Source organism: Fomitopsis serialis, assembly GCF_022376445.1.
Source record: "Fomitopsis serialis strain Sig1Antser10 chromosome Unknown B0H18scaffold_84, whole genome shotgun sequence".
Classification (NCBI taxonomy): domain Eukaryota; kingdom Fungi; phylum Basidiomycota; class Agaricomycetes; order Polyporales; family Fomitopsidaceae; genus Fomitopsis; species Fomitopsis serialis.
In genome coordinates, this window is record NW_025955044.1 from 77,542 (window position 1) to 95,938 (window position 18,397).

At 57.4% G+C, this 18,397-nt stretch overlaps 8 protein-coding genes across 8 annotated transcripts; all 8 read left to right on the forward strand.

Annotated features, from left to right (window-relative positions):
• Window positions 1-210: 210 nt before the first annotated feature.
• On the forward strand, window positions 211-1,545 carry B0H18DRAFT_937624 (uncharacterized protein; the record flags this gene model as incomplete). The annotated part of the gene is made up of 3 exons (XM_048041822.1): window positions 211-523; window positions 573-738; window positions 798-1,545. 3 exons carry the CDS (start codon window positions 211-213, stop codon window positions 1,198-1,200), a joined length of 882 nt encoding a protein of 293 aa, XP_047889179.1. The 3' UTR covers window positions 1,201-1,545.
• Window positions 1,508-2,327, forward strand: B0H18DRAFT_1029913 (uncharacterized protein; the record flags this gene model as incomplete). The annotated part of the gene is made up of 3 exons (XM_048030007.1): window positions 1,508-1,715; window positions 1,856-1,930; window positions 1,985-2,327. 3 exons carry the CDS (start codon window positions 1,511-1,513, stop codon window positions 2,098-2,100), a joined length of 396 nt encoding a protein of 131 aa, XP_047889180.1. The 3' UTR covers window positions 2,101-2,327.
• Window positions 2,328-3,450: 1,123 nt separating this feature from the next.
• Window positions 3,451-5,123, forward strand: B0H18DRAFT_957764 (uncharacterized protein; the record flags this gene model as incomplete). The annotated part of the gene is made up of 7 exons (XM_048042608.1): window positions 3,451-3,558; window positions 3,589-3,773; window positions 3,823-3,963; window positions 4,101-4,281; window positions 4,410-4,572; window positions 4,655-4,917; window positions 5,001-5,123. The coding sequence occupies 7 exons, from the start codon at window positions 3,451-3,453 to the stop codon at window positions 5,121-5,123; spliced, it is 1,164 nt and encodes a 387-aa protein (XP_047889181.1).
• An 847-nt stretch (window positions 5,124-5,970) lies between these two features.
• B0H18DRAFT_660882 (uncharacterized protein) lies at window positions 5,971-7,926 on the forward strand. Its single transcript, XM_048039013.1, has 6 exons — window positions 5,971-6,086; window positions 6,149-6,223; window positions 6,273-6,558; window positions 6,630-6,721; window positions 6,798-7,401; window positions 7,452-7,926. Exons 3-6 carry the CDS (start codon window positions 6,469-6,471, stop codon window positions 7,563-7,565), a joined length of 900 nt encoding a protein of 299 aa, XP_047889182.1. The 5' UTR covers window positions 5,971-6,086; window positions 6,149-6,223; window positions 6,273-6,468; the 3' UTR covers window positions 7,566-7,926.
• On the forward strand, window positions 7,346-8,169 carry B0H18DRAFT_660874 (uncharacterized protein). Its single transcript, XM_048039012.1, has 2 exons — window positions 7,346-7,401; window positions 7,452-8,169. The coding sequence occupies exon 2, from the start codon at window positions 7,672-7,674 to the stop codon at window positions 7,957-7,959; it is 288 nt and encodes a 95-aa protein (XP_047889183.1). The 5' UTR covers window positions 7,346-7,401; window positions 7,452-7,671; the 3' UTR covers window positions 7,960-8,169.
• A 357-nt stretch (window positions 8,170-8,526) lies between these two features.
• Window positions 8,527-8,806, forward strand: B0H18DRAFT_1122828 (uncharacterized protein; the record flags this gene model as incomplete). The annotated part of the gene is made up of 2 exons (XM_048034582.1): window positions 8,527-8,601; window positions 8,657-8,806. The coding sequence occupies 2 exons, from the start codon at window positions 8,527-8,529 to the stop codon at window positions 8,804-8,806; spliced, it is 225 nt and encodes a 74-aa protein (XP_047889184.1).
• A 1,265-nt stretch (window positions 8,807-10,071) lies between these two features.
• Window positions 10,072-10,459, forward strand: B0H18DRAFT_1122829 (uncharacterized protein; the record flags this gene model as incomplete). The annotated part of the gene is made up of 2 exons (XM_048034583.1): window positions 10,072-10,280; window positions 10,333-10,459. The coding sequence occupies 2 exons, from the start codon at window positions 10,072-10,074 to the stop codon at window positions 10,457-10,459; spliced, it is 336 nt and encodes a 111-aa protein (XP_047889185.1).
• Window positions 10,460-15,005: 4,546 nt separating this feature from the next.
• On the forward strand, window positions 15,006-17,062 carry B0H18DRAFT_1122830 (uncharacterized protein; the record flags this gene model as incomplete). Its single annotated transcript, XM_048034584.1, has 7 exons — window positions 15,006-15,189; window positions 15,238-15,294; window positions 15,321-15,400; window positions 15,470-15,549; window positions 15,617-15,968; window positions 16,015-16,350; window positions 16,400-17,062. The coding sequence occupies 7 exons, from the start codon at window positions 15,006-15,008 to the stop codon at window positions 17,060-17,062; spliced, it is 1,752 nt and encodes a 583-aa protein (XP_047889186.1).
• Between the last annotated feature and the right edge of the window lie 1,335 nt (window positions 17,063-18,397).

The following is an 18,397-nucleotide window of genomic DNA, read 5'->3' on the forward strand; positions in this document are numbered from 1 at the left end:
GCTGGGGGTGACGTCAGCGTGGGCGTGGGAGGCGAGGGAAAGGGAGCGTGCCCGTCGCATGCCTGCAGTCGTCCTCGCCGTCGACCGCAGCGCCCACGTCGCACGAGTCGCCACCCACGCGTCTCGTCACGTGCGCAATACGACGCGTTCGACGCGTTCGACTAAGTTGGCGCGTCCTGTCCTCCCCTCCCGCTGCGATCCCTCCCCGCTATGCCTGCACGCACAACGGCCCCCGCAGACATCGAGACAATCGCGGGCTTCATCCCCAAAGTCTTCGAGCAGGTCCAATATACGGTCGCAAATCACCAGAAGAATCACATTGCGCTCTACAAGCTCCATCTCGACGCCGCGACGCACACCCAGTCCGTGCAGAATGGCAAGAGCATCAAACTCATTGGCGAGCGCGCCTTTGAGTACAATCTAATTGGCATGCTCTACGTATTACCCGTGAAGAAGGGCATCAGCGTCGCCGACAGGGTGATCAAGTTCGTAGGGGGCTACACAAAATTCATAAACGAGAAAAGTGCGTCTCGCGGCCCTATGACCGACCTCTAAGGCTCATGCAACGCCAGCTACGGAGGCTGCAGAAGAGAAGGGAGAGGAGGAGGAAACAACCGCGTCCAGATTCGTCTCCCGCGTCCTTCGCTTCCTCCTCTCCGGATGTGCCAAAGACAAGACCGTTCGCTACCGAGTCGTGCAGTGCATCGCGGAGATGATCGCGCATTTGGACGAGATCGAGTGTGTCCTCCCTCTCCCTCCATCCGCGTATCAGTATTGATGGTCGACCCCTCGGCAAGTGAGGACCTCTACTCCTCACTGCGCTCCTCCCTCATGGAACGCGCGCGTGACACAGAGTCCACCATCGGCTTCCAAGCTGTTGTTGCGCTCTCCAAACTCGCAGGCTCCGAGGATGTGTCGAACTCGAAGAGGGCGAGCAGACCATCATGGACATGCTCATCGACTGCCTCACCTACGACGCCGCTCCGTAAGTTGCTGATATTCCCTGCAACAACTCGTGTCTCACTCAACCATCGCAGCGATGTGCGCCGCTCTGCCCTGCTCAACCTTCCCCTTACCCCTGCGATACTCCCGCCGATGCTGGCCCGCACGCGCGACACAGACCCACCCCCGCCTTCTCCGACGCCGTCGTCGTTCACCGAAGATTCCGCTGATGCGCTGGACCTCAGAAAGGACGCGTAACCGCTGGAGTTCCTCGAGCTGCATGACATCGACCTGACCCCGGAGGCGTTCGCGGTGGTCTTCGCACGCTCCCCCATATCCGCGAGCTCCGGCTACACGAGAGCTCAGTCTCTGCCAACGGGACGCTCCGTCTGCTGCATGGCCCGCATGGGCTCTGTCCGCGGCTCACCAAGGTCGATTTCCGGTGGTGCGGCTCGTCGAGCTCGTGCGAAGTCGGCTTCCCGGCGCAGCGGGTGCGGTAACGGAGCGGTCTCAGCCTGCGTCGGCGGCCTAGATCGAGGTCCTCAACCCGGAAACCGCAAGCGCTAGTATGACGGGTCCGGCCGCAGACCCTGTCGAAGAGGTCGCTGTGATCAACTGCTGCTTCGTCGAAGAACAAGACGAGCTCGAACTCGCGCGGCTCACGACATGCCGTGTCATGATGCGTGAGACAGAAGAAGAGGGAGCCATCTCGCGGGATAGAGGGATAGGGACTGGCGTCGACAGCACATCCGCCTGCTCTGCGTGTGTACATCGTAAGTCACGTTGCCCTTACTCGCCGTCCGTCCTTTCTCGCGCACATATATACATTCATGCCTGTTTCCACACGCTGAACCATGCCCATTCGCTTTGGTATCGCCCTAAATACAACACATCCCTCTACCTGACGGTGTAGCGGCCTATCACACCCCAGTACGTTTCGACCCGGTTCGCCGTCGCCGCCAACCTCGTCATTGGGTGTCGTCATACTGTAAGCGACACCTCTCGTCCGCACGACGACTCCGCGAACCAAGCCGACGAACAGATATCACTCACACCATACGAGCTACATGTCTTGCGGAAGGCTGCAGAATCTGCCCCGCGTCGACGATGGCATCGAGTTCCCTCGTCAGCAAGGCTAGAGGGTCCCGATATGCTTGACAGCCACAGAATATTGAACAATATTACGCCGATCGAGTTTGCTGGATGGCTAACTCACCGCTGTTCAGTCTTCCGAGCTTGGAACAACAAGCGACGCCGTCAACGACGGGCCGCATCAAACCTCACTGAACCTCCTTCACTTAGCGGGGGAGTACGGCGGCGTAGGTTATTGAGTGGCCTATACGTCGTGATGACAGGACCTAGTAACAGGGATAATGGGGACATAGAAGCGCAGGAACAGAGCGAGAGAATGCACGAGCGGGCTGGTAGCGGCGGGCCTAGTATACAACGTATATTCGATACTCTAGTCCATTCAGACAGGTATACGTTTATGTTGTGCGTTCTGCGTGCGACTTTCTCCTCGTTCAAGTCGAGGGGTAGTTCAAAATCGAGTCGCCGACGTCGAGCCGCACGGTCAGGTCACGCAAGGAGCGGAACAGTGTAGTAATGCACAGCACTTGCTGAAGACATTCGGGTCGATCGTACGAAGGCATGCGCAGATCGATACTGCGGATGCCAGCGAATGAGCCTTCCTACTATGGGCGTACAGAGACCCGCATCGACGTGACACTCACCTCACGCCATGCTCTGTAGAATGGGACCGTGGTCACCCAGTCAACTTCGCTAAATCATGCTTCTCGGCGCGCGGCCGCACTCGCACCCCGCTTGAATAATCTTGGGCGCTTTGCGGATGCTAAATCTAATAGTTCCGCGGCTGGACCGCATGACCGACCACCTCCTTCCCTTCATGATGCAAGTCCCTGGACGCTGCCTCCCACGCAGCAGCGTCGACTCCGCCAGCGGACGACAACTGGGCCGGGCTCCCCGTATTGGCAGGCCAGCAACGCGAGGACGGACGCGCACGGACAGTTGGCGGGAAAATACGCGTGGCACCGTATTCGCTGGGTAAGCATATTGAATGCTCAAGCGCTCAAGCTCAAGCACAACGCCGACTGATCCATAAGTTAGCTGCAGCCCGTCGCGACTCCCACTTTGTATTGCACCTATCGACCCCTGTCGATAATCGTCCTTGGGTCACTCTCCCCTTTCGCTCTCCCCTCTCGCTCTCCCAATCTCGCCACCTCTACGCGCTGCCCACGTCGATGCGGGTCAGTTGGAGCACCCGTCGCCAGCGAAGACCGCAACCCACGGGACACGCATACACCGCCGCCTGGTCCTCTCCCGAGTACGCCCCGCGCTACCGGCGCAACACTCTCCTGCAAGGTTTTCTCGGGAGGACACTCCGGGACTGCAGTCGCACGCACGAAGCGGAGAATGCAGAACACGTACCGCAGTCCATGCAATCACCGGCGCTGCACATACAGCAGTACATTAACGAGCTACATCAGCATGGTCAAGTTAGGCTCAGAAGGCGACGTGAACTCGGGCAGGACGACGCGACGCGAGACGCGGAGGCAAGAACATGTACAAGACCCGGCTACGTTAGGCAGCATGCGCGTCAGTCCATGCACGGACGCACCTCGCTAGCCTTCGCTGAAGAGTGCATGCGCAGGGATCAACTCGCCGTACCGCAATCCCGGTCGAGAAGTCGGCACGAAAGCTCAGAGGATCGAACAGCGAAAGGATGTAGCCAGAGCGGAAGGCTGGGTGCGCGCTGCGCGGAAGACGAGGATGCGATGCAAGAGGAAGACGGCAGTACCGAGCAGAGGAAGGTGCGAACGTAGATCGTCTCCTTGTCCACTGCGCGCTCACGAACGGCAGAAACGCGGACGACGAACGTCTTGAACACTCATCCACACGCACCGCGATCGGGTCCTGCTGGCAGGTGGACGAGGCGGCTGCTATCACTCGGTTACCGACGCTCCGACGCGTAGCGGGGACCGACCCGCGCTGGGCAGTACGGTGAGCACTGAGCGGTCTTTGCCCGTGAGTGCACCGAGGCTGAAGAGCTATCACATCTGCGCTCTGAGCTATAGCCTGTCGCACGCAGCGAGGCCCGCCGCGTACCGGGACACGCGCTATCACCTTATGGTCTGCAGGTTCTTCGTCAAATCGTATGCTGCCCAAAAGGCGTCCGCCTCCTTGACAAGCATCGAGGTGCAGGACGCCACGACGTCCACGCCTAGGTTGGCCGGCCGCCGCTCGCACCGAAACGGCACCCTGGGCTCGCTCGACCAAGCGATCAATACAGCGAGCGGCGTCGTCGCCAAGTGCGAATTAGTGCAGCTGATCCGTTGTTCCCTCTCACACAGTGGGATCTGAAGTACCGCATCCAGTCTTCGTCATCTGCTCGCGGGCTTATCACGCTCTGTTCATGGCAAGTTGGTCTTGTGTCTCGTCACGCCTAGCAGAACAACATGCTCATCCGCCCTACGGAGGAAGAGCTGAAGGATTCCGGCGAGCTGGACTACATCGCGGGCCAGCTCCCGGCGAATCGTTTCACGAAGGGCGTGAGCAGCACCACGTCTGTCGAGATCGATTTCAAGCATATGGAGAGGATCATCCTCGGCGGTGAGATGAGGAGGAGTGTCTTCTCTGTCATACTGTGCGTCTTCTTCCCGTCCCGTTGACTGTGACTAACGCTCTTGTGTAGCACTACCTCCACTGACCGGTCAAGCTCGGCCAGCTCTCGCTGCATTCGTCTACCAACGTCGGCATCGAGAACAACGATGTGACCATCTTCTTTGGGTTGCCGGGCACGGGCAAGACCAGACGCTCTCCGCCGACCCGCGCCGGAAGCTGATTGGCGATGACGAGCGCGTCTGGTCGGACGACGGTGTGTTCAATATCGAGGGCGGGTGCTACGCAAAGTGCGTCAACCTCTCCGCAGAGAAGGAGCCCGAGATCTACGACACGGTCCGTTCCGGGAGCATCCTCGGAAAGTCGTGTACAACCCGATCTCGTGCGTGCCCCACTGCGACGACATCAGCATCACGGAGAACACGCGCTCCGCGTACCCGATCGTGTTCATCGCGAACGCGCAAATCCCGTGCATGGTCAACCGCCAGCCGAGCAACATCGTCATGCTCATCTGCGATGCGCTCGGTGCCTGCCGCCCGTGAGCAAACTCTCACCTGAGCAGGCGAGCTACCACTTCCTCGCGAGATACATCTCGTGAGTCTCCTTAGGCTTCATGACGGAGAAAACATCACTGATATTGGCTTAGGAAACCCCCTAGTACGGAGGATGACGTCCTCGAGCCCACCCTGACGTGCTACTTCGCGCCGTTCATCGTCCTCACCCCGGGCGCTACGTCGAGATGCTCGCGGAGCGCATGCCGAAGAACAACATCGACTGCTGGCTAATCAACGCGGGCTCGACGGGGGGCAAGTACGGGACGGGTCAGCGCTGCCCGCTGAAGTACACATGCATGCACGCTCTTCTCGCTGTCCCTGGCCCTCTCGTATGCCCTGTTCGACGGCTCTCGAGAGTACGTGTCTGACTGCACGTACGAGGACGCGCGACGTATTGTACGTTGCCCAAGTCGTGTCGTACGCTTGCTGTGCCCAGGACCGATAACATCGCATGACGGCATATGCCGTCGACGGAGATCTACTCGACCCCGAAACGCAGAAGGTCGAGGTCCGCGCGGCGCAATGACGTGAGTCACCTTTGAGTGTGAACATTGCAACTTGGCTGCGACTCGACCGCAACGTCAGGCCCTCGGCCGGTGCTATCGCCCTGTTGCGTGTATGGATTAGGAACTCAGCACTCAGTACTCCGCTCACAAACCCGGCCCACCTCCTCTACTTGCCACAACCGCTTGTCAAGCTTTCTGTGATTGGTCCTCGCCCAATTGACTTACATCGTCTTCATCCCTCGCTGGCAACTTCGGGCGTTTCAAGTTCCTACCACTGCCTCGCCTTGTTCTCCGGCTGGCTCGTGCTCCTCCGTATCTGCTTCGTATAGGCTCCGTTTTCAGGAGAGACAGCTACAACGGCGACAGCGACCTCGAGCACATTTCTTGCGCACAATAGCCAGGCATGTCGAACCCGGAGCTACCATGTCATCTGGTACTTAGCAAGGTACGTCTGTATGCAGACTTCACGTCGAAATTGCATGAGCTAATCATCGGTGGCGGCAATAGTATAAGGCGTTTGTTATGGACGAGTAGCGCGGATTTGACTACCATCACAACTTCGAGCGAAGTCTTCGACCTGCGGTACGTCTCCTCATTCCCGCCTACTCTCGACACTCAGTATTCCTTCAAGCACCTCCCATGTACGTACTGCACGCGCCATATCCCTGTGCCCTTGACTTGATAGACATCACCACCCCCTACCTGGCCCTCTCCTGACCCGTCCACGTCGTCCACGTCCAGTAAGGCCAAGACCAAGGGGAATCGACTGGTCCGTTTTCAAGAACGTCTCATACTTTCGCCGGCCATGCATGCGCGGACGTTGAAGGATGCAAGTAGGAATATGGAGTCAGAGGACGGCGTGGAGAGGCGGTAGACGGGAATACGAGAGCGGAAGGAACAGACGGTCCCCGAGCGCGGTGCGTGGTACCTGCTTTCGTGACGTTGATCTGTACTGACGAATGTTTTTCCCTGGGCGTCGCTCGCATAGGAGGGAAGAGGGGGTGTCCCGTCGCGACACATGGAACACGCGTGTCTAGTTTCATGGACGCGTCCGGAGACTGCGGCGGACGGTTCTCCGTCGTATGTCACTTTCACTTTTACGACCGACTTCGAGACTGGTTTGACTCGTGGTCGGCCCATTCTCGCTCACTCGCAGTAATCCAGTATACACCGACGGACGCAAAGATTTCAAGAGGCGCCACCCCTTCCACGGCCACCTCCTTGATGTTCGGGACGCGAAGAGCAAGTATGTACCGGGGATTCTTTCACGTAGCAATGGCTCGTACAACACAGCACGCGAAACGGCTCGACCAAGCACGAGTGCATTCGACACCAAGGTGAAAGACTTGGCACCTTCCCCCAAACACATCCGTAGGCCTTCCCGCTCCGCAATGTCTCACTACCAGTGCCCGTTTCGGAGCCGTCATTATGTATGCTGGTCTCAACGTTCGTTGAAACAAACACATACCAGTACTTGTTTTCTATTTAGAGACCCGTTCAAGTTGTTCCTCGCGTCTCGTCAGCGAGGACAGGGATCTCGGTTCTTGTTCCCTGTCTGGCCTCCGACGACAACGCCTCCCTGCTCGTCGACGACCAAGGGGGGTCCTTCCTCGACCACGTCCCCTGATCTCTCCGGTTCATGTGATATGCTCTGCACAACGTTGTCCTCATTGCGCGCGCAGCGGGATAGGGGATATATTCGATGGAACTTGTCGGTGATCTTTGCGGGTGCGCGGTACGCGCGTCGTATAGGAGCCCAGGTACGTTCTTCTCGCTCGCTGTCAGCAATAGTGATCTCAGGGCCATCCAGCCTCCCGTAGAAGTCGACCACCGTCAGCCCCTGCAGCATGAGTCAATGACCCAGAAGACCCCTACGGCAGCCCAACTGTCAAGCTTCCCAGACAATGGCGAAAACGGAGCTTGACAGTGGTCGTCGTCGCTACCCTCATGTTCCATCTCGTTAGCTGAACCAGCACCGGTGGACTTCTAAAGTCGACCCATTGTCCAAGATCGAATTCTCCTTTGCTACGATGGTCGACACACAGTACGCGTCACGGCTGTCGAAGGCTTCCCAAGACCGCTTCGCCGTCATCCGTACTGAACTGTGCTTATCGTCCTCCACCTTCAGCCCGAGGTATCTCAGCACGACGCCCGTCTTCTCGCCCTTCTTAATCGATCCCCTCTCGACGGCGCGGACGAAGTCATCCTCGCTGCCGAAGGCATGCGCCTTGCCTGTGAAACCTAGGCCTTCCGGGCGCGAGGCTACCGCGAAGGATACTACGATAGGTGGATCAGTGGACGTCCGTCATTTGGGGTGACATAAATTGACTGACCACAAGTCACCAGTCTCCTTGATCGGATCCTCGAGTGGCCGGATCACGTCCTGGCTAGTCAGGTCCAGCTTACCGTGTTCGTGCACCCAGCGCTGCCAGGTTCTCCGCTTATCGGGTGTATGGCTAGAGCTGCCCCAGAGCCTGTTAAAGCTGCGTAGCGCGCTTCAGCTGTGGGTAATCCCGGCATGTGGCCTCGCGATTGTAATCATCCAGTCTCGTACGTCCATGAGGACGTGTACTGTGCACAACCCGCTGATGCATTTCCTAGCAGCTCTTTTAAGTTCGTGACCTCGCTATAGGGATTACCGAGTCAAACGGACGGCGGTCGTTGATCGAGAGACTGGCCTTCGACCTGACATACCCAGCACGATGGGTGAAGTGTGAACGCGGTGGTTAACATCTGGTATGTCATGTTGTGTAGTACCTCGCCCCGAAATCGCGCTCAAGCTCAGTCTACTGCTCGTCACGCAGGGAAGGACGCATTTTCATGAGTATTCCATTCAAAGTCTACACATCCCCGCTCAGTGGGCCTTGTCCCGCCAGGCTCGCGACATGTCGAACCTGCCCAATATATCCCTCGAAGGAGCACTCCTCCGCGACATCCTCGTTGGCTCGCGCACGCAGTACGTCCCACTTTCCGTCTCCCCCTCCGCGCCTCGCAGCTCACGCGTTCGTTGTATAGGTTCGAGGCGCTCGTATGGCTCTTCAACACGAGGGCTTCAAGCCCGTCGTGGACAAGGTGTACCCCTTCGAGGGGACGCGCGCGGAGTACGAGTATCTTGAGAACCAGCAGCATGTCGGGAAGGTGTGCGTGCAGGTCGCGAGGGACTGAGCGGTGGCTGGGCGGATGCGGTGATCTACGCAGGGCATGGAGAAAACGGTGGCCAACGAGAGAGACGAACGGGAGCTTATGTCTTACACTATGCACCCGTATGTACGCTGTCGGAGAGAATGTGTACGCTGCGGCGAAACTTCACAATTCGTCCTCGATGCAGGCGGTCAATGAGTCGTAGTGGGCGAAGAGGCTTGTGCGACTCGCGAAGGCGGCGTATGCAAATGACAAGTGATCACGCCGCCTAGACAGCAAAATGCGAAACGAGCCTCAGTACGCTTGTCTCGTCGCGCAGATGTGCAGGGTGCAAAAAGCACACGAGGGGAGAGGTGTTCCTCTCTGAATTTTGAGCTGCCGCCGTTTGTGCGCGGCGGCTGCGCTGAACGATATGGCACTGAGAGCAGGTGAGACTGCGCTGCGCGCAGGCACATTCTAAGGGCTTATAGCGCTCGTGCGGTGCAGACCGGCGTCTGCGCCAGGCAGACGCCCGTCCTGCCAGTATATTGACCTAGTATATTTACTTGCACCGTGTGCCGGCTGCAAATTTGCATGGACACTGATGGTATGTACACCGTTCGACCTAAGTACTTATCTGTGCTTAGAATATGACCCCCCAGTTGCAGGGCCCAATGCGCTGCGAGCCACATGCAGGTTGGGTAGGGTGATTCCCAAATGCGGCAAGACCTGCGTACCGCGCGATCACTGAAGCTGAAGTTCCCCGACTTGAGCATTATTGGACGCAACCGCGGGCTCCGATTTGGGCTCTCGAACACGTCCACATCCCGTGGTCTGGCACGTCGCATCCGCCGTCCGCCTCCATCTCCCTCGGGCCAGCATAACCACTTGACGCTGAAGGCCCGCCGACATGTCGAGCAGGCTGCGAAGCTCGTTCGACGCGTTCGACTTTGGCGCGTCCCGTTCCCGCAGCGATCCCTTCCCACCTCCATCCCCAAGGTATTCGAGCAGGTCTGGCAGTCCACACCCGCAAACCACTAGAAGAATTGCATTGCGCTCTACAAGTTCCATCTCGCCGGCAGGGCCATCAAGTTCGTAGGAGGCTGCACAAGGTGCAGAGGAAAAAGGAGACAAGGAGGAAACAACCGCGTCCAGATTCGTCTCTCGCGTCCTTCGATTTCCCTCTCCGGATGGGTCGCGAAAGACAAGAACGTCCGCTACCGCGTCATACAGTGCATCGCGGAGACGATCGCCCACTTGGGCAAGATCGAATGCGTTCTCCCTCTGATTTCCTTCGTGTACGAGCATTGATGGCCAACCCCACGGCAAGTGAGGACCTCTACTCCTCACTTCGCTCCTCCCTCATGGAACGCGCGCGCGACAAAGAGTCCACCATCAGTAACCGAGCCATTGTCGCGCTCTCAAAACTCGCTGGCTCCGAGGATGTGATCAAACTCGAAGAGGGCGAGCAGACCATCATGGACATGCTCATTGACTGCCTCACCTACGATGCTGCTCCGTAAGTTGCTAGCTTACCCTCTTGCACCTCGTCTCTCATTCAACCATCCCAGCGACGTGCGTCGCTCAGCGCTGCTCACCTTCCCCTTACCGCTCACCTTCCCCTTAACCCCCGCGACACTCCCGCCGATCTTGGCCCGCACGCGCGACACAGACCCCGTCGTCCGCAAGCTCGTCTAAACGCGCATCCTCGAACCCCGCACGCTCACTGAGTCTGGCGAGATCGGCCTGACGACTAGCGCAGAACTTGCTGCCCAGGCTCATGTAGCCTCCCATAGACAACCTGAGCCAAATTTCAGCTCCTGCGCCAGTGGCTCCTACTTAGAGCCACGTCCGTCGCGGCCTGTCTCGGATCTGGAGGCCCCGCATCGTGGCGTGTCTTGTCCAATCATGTTGAGGATTATAGACGCGACTGAACGCCCTCGCTCCATCTCAAGTCCAAGTATGCTCAGTGCCGAAGCTCGACATCCGAGATTCTGGGGCCGTGCAGCGTGTCGATGACTCACAGACGGCTGGGGGGTACTCATACTTCTGTGTTTGGCTGCGTCTCAGCGAGCATTCCCACCGGCAGGGTGCGTAGGTCCGACGCCACGCGCTAACCTTCGCCTTCGCAGATGAGAACGTGTGGGTCTCGACACGGCGTCGGCGGACAACGAGAGGCAGCCACGCGGGCGAGCCGCGACGGACGGCAAGTCGAGTGCTCAGTGCACCGAGACTGTCCCTCCTCCATCCCTCCTCGGTTCGGTCCATGTCCTCGGTCCATGGGCCGCAGGTATCTGGGGGCCGCCCGAGCCACACAATGGTTCGCCCTCGCATAAGCGGGACCCTGAGGAGTATACGCGGCGCGCTCGCTCGAGCGCCGCGTTATAACTTGGCTCACTATCACCACCTGCTCGCCGCCGGCGACAAATACTAGGTCTCGACTGATCCCTAAGCCGTCTACGCCGTGCATCGACCCTCTCTCACTCCCATTTCTACTCTACCAGTCGACAGGATCAACACAACACACGCAACAGCCATGTCCGGGGGCCGGGCTCCAGACCTCGCCCTCCTCCTCCTCCGCCCTTTGGCAAGTGCCTACGCGCCGCGCAGAACTACGAGGATGCTCACCGACGGAACCTTCCTTCAGTCAACATGATCTGTGAATCTGCGGCCGCGCTACCCGGGTCAACCCTCTCGCTCAACTTACGTCCGACAACGAGCGACTCACCCACAGACGCGCTGGGACCTTCAAGGGGACACGACTACGGCGGGTCCACGCCGTCGCGTAACGCGGGAGACATGCGCACATTGTACCATCTCATGGGCGAGTCCCGACCGCGACACCGTCAAAGAACCGCACATACCGACAGAGTCCGACGCACTCATAGAGCAGACTAACGCGATCTTCACGTCCATCCTTCACACAGATATCACGCCGTCGTCATCCTTGTGTTCTTCCTCCCCTACACTGCCGGCCACAAACGCGCCTCTGCCGTCTACGACTGTCTTGTTGCTACAACTCACATTTCCGTTCGAACCCGGTTACCCCGACCGGACGACCATATGGTTGTATAACTTCCCGCACTGACTACGTGTTAATGCTATAGAGAATCGCAAAATACGTGCCCGATACCTATTGTTACGTCTGTAGATATTGCGCACATGTGTTTGTAGGCCTCACATAGGCCGGCATACCGCACCGAGCGTAAGCGACAACCTGGAAGTGAGGGGAGTTTTGCCAACCGCGTAGAGAAACCGCCGGGCGGATTCCTAGTGACGGGTCACTGTCCTGCTGCAGTCTGCGGCCAGGGTTGTCATGAACGATCCGCCTTGGTGGCTGATGCATGCCTACTAGTAGCTGGTTTACTGTACATACCAATTACGAGTCACAAACAGAAAAACGACCGAATCAGCCAGTGCGAGCCCCTAGGCCTCGGGACACCGGAAGACTGAAGAAGTATGCTTGTGAGAGACTGGGCCAGACAGCCATGTACGACAGTACGAGTTCGGGAAGGGGGTAAGTAAGGCGAAGGCTGAGCAGCACCACAATGTGTCGAAGCTCTGATGCAGAGCCGAGCGATCCGGGCGGGTAGCCGCAGCCCTTGCTGGGCCGCAGGGTGGGCGCTTTGAGCCAATGAAGACAATTTTGTTGGTGAGGCGCTCGCTGCGTGAAAAGGGAGTGGAGCGTCGGAGAAACGAGAGCGGTACGAAGGCCGGTAGACTCTACTGGGCTTTCGAGAGCAGCGAGGAGGAGAGCGCGCGCAGAGAAAGCGATGCGCGCCTAAATCTCCGTGTCCTGCCAGTATAATTACCTAGTATATTTACTTGCACCGTGTGCCGGCTGCAAATGTGCATGGACACTGATGGTATGTACACCGTTCGACCTAAGTACTTATCTGTGCTTAGAATTTGACCCCCCAGTTGCAGGGCCCAACACACTGCTAGCCACATGCCAAAGGGAGGGCTTGTAGCGCTCGTGCGGTGCAGACCGGCGTCTGCGCCAGGCAGACGCCCGTCCTGCCAGTATATTGACCTAGTATATCATAGAACAGGTTTCATGTGACATGCGAACGGCCAGGGGAAGCATGCTTGGTACGGCTGCCTTGGACCACCCGGTGAGTTCCTTGTCCGTCGGCTCGGAGATGTGAGCGGACGGCTTACTGAGGCGACATCGACTTCCTGCCTGCGACAAAGGTACGAAGATGCGGATGTTAGATCCAGTGACAGCAGCCATGTTGGTGTATCTGAGCGACAACTGTGGGACGAAAACACCGTTCGACACATTCCGACGGTCCTCGCGTCGTCATCAGACAGCAGAACTGAGAGGAACAGAGATCTAGTGAGTCCAACGTGCTCCAGAGGTCAAATTTTAGCTGATTAGCGAGACGTGAGGACATGAAGTCAGCGAGAGAGACAGTATCCAGCAACGCACGTGCGGGGTGACCGTTCACGTCCACAACGACTACGATGGGCTCGGGAATCCGCCGCTTGAAGTCGTGCGGCGTGCCAGTGTTCCGTTGTATAGCAGCTATACGAGAAGAGGAACCCGCGTCAGACGGTAGGGCACTGGCATACAGATCGATCCCGTAGAATGACTATCTACTTATGTCCCGAGCTCGACCTGCACCCGTACCCGCCCCGGGAACTGACCCGTGCGAACGGGTACGGGTTATGAGCGGGTCACGGCAGGTCAGGGGCGGGTCCGCGGGCAGGTAAACGGGCAAGCGGGTGTGTCGAGCCTATCCGCTCCAGCTACGTGAACAATGCACGCCGAACCACGCTGCTGCCCTCGTCACGCGTGGTGGTCTGCTAAGCCTTTGGTTTGACCGCCCACCACCGCTGCTGCGCGAGTGATGTCTGGCGTCCACATCAGCTTGCGCGGACCATCGTCCTGCGCGTCCAACTCACCTGAGCATGTCGCACGTTCGTATGCTTTGTCGCTGCCTCGACCTGTCCATGCGTGTCCAATGTTCAAATCCAGCCCGGTTTGAGAACCACTCACCGTGCGAGAAACTGAGCTTGTTTGCCGAACGACACATCCAAATGGCAGTCTTGCGTAGAGTCATTGGCATTACACTTGCCTGGGCTGTGGTCGTCTGGATGCTGTCCGGATGGACGGCTATCACAGGGCGCGACACAATGTACGTCCCGCAGAGGGCTGAGGTGGAGGTATAGGCAGGTAAGACTGGGATTCAGTGACGAGTGTCGGACCACACTGCTGCCCTCATCGCGCTTAGCTGCCTGGTCGATCTCTGACATGACTCGGAGGGCCGTCTGCAGCTGTTGCACAAGGTGTTCACATCAGCTCGCAGCCCCCACTGTCTTCAGGCTGCGCATCTGACTCACCTGTAAGTCTTACGCGTTCGAGAACGGGCGAATGGGCATGCAAGACCGAGCGAGCTGGGCGCGGTGAGAAGGGCGACGAGAGTAGGTGAGCAGCAAGAGCTAGAGAACAGGGAGGCAGGAACGAGGGGGCCGGTGCACGGGTCACAGACGCAGATCATGAAGAACAGTGAGCAGCACTGAGCTGAACCGCGCAAGTTGCGCTGACCAAGCCTTCCATAATTGGAAGGTCAAGCCAGGAATGGTACCTGAAGAGAGATGAAGTGAAGTGGAATGACGTGACGTGAAGCGGAGCGAAGTGGAATATTGGCATGAAGTGAAGTGAAACAACACGACTCCACGAGAGAGCGTAGGGCAGCGTATGTAGCGCTACGAGGAGAATCCTCGCGGAAATGTGACTTCCGGATGCTATGCGCTACGGCGCTGCGCGCCACATAGCTGTTGGGCCTGAGGTTCGTACTTTCTCGTACTTTCTGCTTGTAGAGTTGCTCCAATTCGCATTAGGAACAATCCTACTCAGATTTTCCCAACACTCGAAATTGACGAAGTTGGGTGACGGGGATTTGGCCAGGTCACGTGTAGATACCCAGCATAGCAAGTCCCGCCCAAGGTAGCGTTGACTTAGTGGCCCGCACCATACATGTCCCAAGGCCATGGAACGGCTTTCCTGGCCTGGGTTAATGGTCCGCAATTATCTTGGAAACTCGAAGCATATCGGAACCTTTCTGGTGAGAACGTGGTTCATATCGCTGTCGCAGGACAGGTGGAAGCTCACAGATACTCCTTTGGGCATCCAGAGCCTGGGCGCGTCACTTGACTCATTTCGCCCATAATAACTCAGTGTCAAGGCTTACGGCGACAGATGGTTCTATGGGCATTGCCCTGCGCGTTGCCTCCCAGCATGCATCCCACTCGAGGCACGCTTCGCTCCGAGTCCTATCGCCCTGGTCCTCCTCTCCTCCCGGACTCACTCACCCCGCGCAACAGCGAGTGGTCCGATAGTCATTACGACGATTCCGGCTACTTCTCACTCAAGCGTCCGTCATTGGATTCCGACAACGGGGAAGAAGATTTGTTCAGCAACAGTAAGTGCACAATTCTACATCTGTTATATGACCTGACAAGTCACCTAGGGGCGAAGTCGCTGTCACCCACAGTTGCCGACCATACCACAGAGGAGGAGCTAGACAGTGACGAGGACATCCCTCCTTTCTAGAGGGCTTCCAGCACGCTGGTCTGGTCTTCGGGGACTGGCTGAGTGACATCAATTTCCCGTACATTCAGGCCAAGCGAACGGTGAGTGGTCGGTTCACAGTTCCATGCACCGCTGTTCAAGTTGTCTGACCGCGATTATGTGCATACCAGGTTCCCAACTTTCCCCGCGATCTGTGGGAGGAGCTTGCAGAATTCTTGGGTGATAATCACCCAATATTGCGTGCAATCTCGTACGTTGTCACGGCCATACTGATTTAATTGGTACTGACCCATGCTCGAACACGTTGGAACTTGAAGGTTTGAGTATGACACAGTCGATGCGGTTCTGACAATGACAGGCGCATCAGACCTTCACCAGGATGCCGTTCATGGAATGCAGACAGAGATCGATGTGGCGGCACAGCCTGCTCTGGTTTTGGGCTCACATCAGAATGTGGCAAATGGAGGGCGAACACTTCTTGTCAACACAGAAGACGGTAAGATACGATTCAAAATACCCGACATGACAACATCATTACGCATCAACCCACCGCAAGATGGGTCAGGCTCTGACTCCGAGACCCTTGAGGACCTGGAGTCCACAAACGTGGATGCCATCGAGTTCGAGGCTAGTGTGTCTCAAACGAGGGATAATGTGTTCGCGAAGGTAGTAAGCTTATATCAGACATTTGAACCATGGGGCTCATACCGCACAGATTGTAGATGGGTGCACTACGCAGGGGCCAGATGGCCGGGTGTACAAACACCTGACCTGGATTGTCATCAACATCGATGAGAGTGCGCGCACAGCGTCAGCCATTCCGAGCTTCAACACGATGGATCACAACATATCGGACTACAGGTCTATCCCCAGGCGAACAGACGAGCCACATATTCTCATCGGTGGGATTGCTCACGGGCTTGACATCCTGCTTGGCAAAATCTCTGCCGAGGTATACGTATTCCGTGGGGCTCATGACCTTGACCTCCTCGCTGAGGGAGTGCGCAACCACTGGGGCCCGCAAGCTTACTTCGATGCCGGCCTTGGGGTGGTGAGTCACAATCATCTTCATGTGTTTCTCGCGGCTGAAGTGACTCCAGCGGGTCCTTCCCCACTACAGCGGACACGATGGGATCATCCTACGCAATTTTCTGGCCAAGTGGGACGAAGCGATGGTAGCCCTTCGGAGGCTCGCCATCACCACTGGGACATATGCGGCACGCCGCTTCTACAACATGTCCCTCGCCGAGTGGAAGCAAAAGTGTCCCCACCTCGAATCCCTTCCCCCGGTTCGCAATCCGATGCCAGGCATCATCGAGAGCTTGCGTCAAGGGTCCTGGCTCACAGCGGACACTCGACGCAAGAATCAGCTGCGTGATGACCAGCCGCGGAGCATAGAGTTCCACAACGCAGACCCCGATAAGGCGTGGAAGTGGGCAGAGGAAGACATCGCAGCCAAGAAAAGGCGTAAGAGCAACAGTGGAGGCGGCTCGGCAGGACCCTCAGTCAGAGACAACGCAAAGAAGCGCCGTCTCGACATGTTGAGGTGTTCTCAACGCCCAGAAGTGCCTGCGCAGCCTGGCAAGGCGTCCTCGTCTGAGGACATCAAAGACTCGTTCGAGGAGAAGTCCGAGGCAGCGGACTTGGACTTCGAGGAGCCAGCCACCCAAGCGCCGTCCCTGGCAACGGCTAAGGCATTGGGAAAGAGACCCCAGAAGCCGATTCCGAAGGGAAGGACAAGGGCGAAAGGCACACAGGGCTAGTCTGTGTCTGTTCTTTGTTTTTGTTGTTCCTACCTGCCGTTCTGTTCACCGTCCCTGGTCTCTACTGTCAGTACTGTCTTCAATAGCGTTACAACTATCTATTTATCTATCCACGCTTCTATCACGCATCACACTCGGGTTGTACAATACAGTTGGTTTTTCAGTTGAATAAGAGATTTCATACGGAAGTCCTCCGCTGGGCATTCATTTGCGTTTTCCTTCCTCCGCGGCACGACCCGCGTCCGTATCGACCTGCTGCAGCAACTGCGTGCGATTCGGTGGAACGCCAACCTTCGTCTTCTTGACCTCCAAGAAAGCGACCTCGAAGTCCCATTGCGGCCACTTTCCGCGGGTCATTCTATCGTGCTGAAGCTCATAACGACCTTCTCATCCGTGTAGCTCCCTTCGTATTTCGTGTCGCGCTTCTTGAATTACGCCGGGAAGACGCTATGTTTGGGCTGCCGGTTGCCCTTCGCGCTGTATATTTGATTCAGCAGCCTGTCAGCTATCTTCGCCAGCGGCTCGTGACACTTCCTCTCACTCCGCTCCCGTATGTAACGACGCCAGGACGCCATGTCCAAGGAGGGCGGCGTCAAGCTTTTGCTAGGCTTGCCCGCAATGGTAAACTGTCTCGGCGGTACGTCCTCGCGTCCGAAGCTCTAGCCTACAGCCTGGATGAACTTCGCTGGGTCGAAGTTCCACACTATATTGTCACGGAAATGCTTCTTGACCCAGTCTTCGTGCCTCTGCCACTTGATATCATCTTCCCCCCTGCTGAGCACACTGTGCGCACTCGGCCGGGCAGGCGTCGGGTTAGGCATGCAGAGCACTGATCTTGGGTGTCAGCGTGCATCCGCCATGGCTTACTATGTGTGATCAACGTACCATTGTCTCGGAATTCGCACGCAGGAGTCTTGTCGGGTGATGACCAGAGCAGTCACAGTAAAAGTCGTCAGTTCTACTGAGACAACGTATCTCAGTAGAATTCGGTCCGTCTCAGTAGAAGTCGAGCTTACCTAGTAGAAGTCGGTCGTGTCTGCCAGTAAGACTCGGAGTCCCTCTGGGACGCTTAATCGCGCCAGTACTTCCCAATTTGGCTCGCGCCCCTGTTCAAATATTCAGGACTGGCTGCTGTAAGGCGGTTTGTTGGTGCTACATGACTTGTAGTATCTATCCCACAAGGCGATGTGTGACAGACAGTGACACAATGACCGGTTGCTTCGATGGGCGTAGTGGTACGGCGGACCGCGCAAGCGCCTGAGGGTGGCCTGTTGCTCGCTGATTATCCTCCTTCCCAGTAAGTGTCACTGCTCCCAATACATTATTTGTCGACAG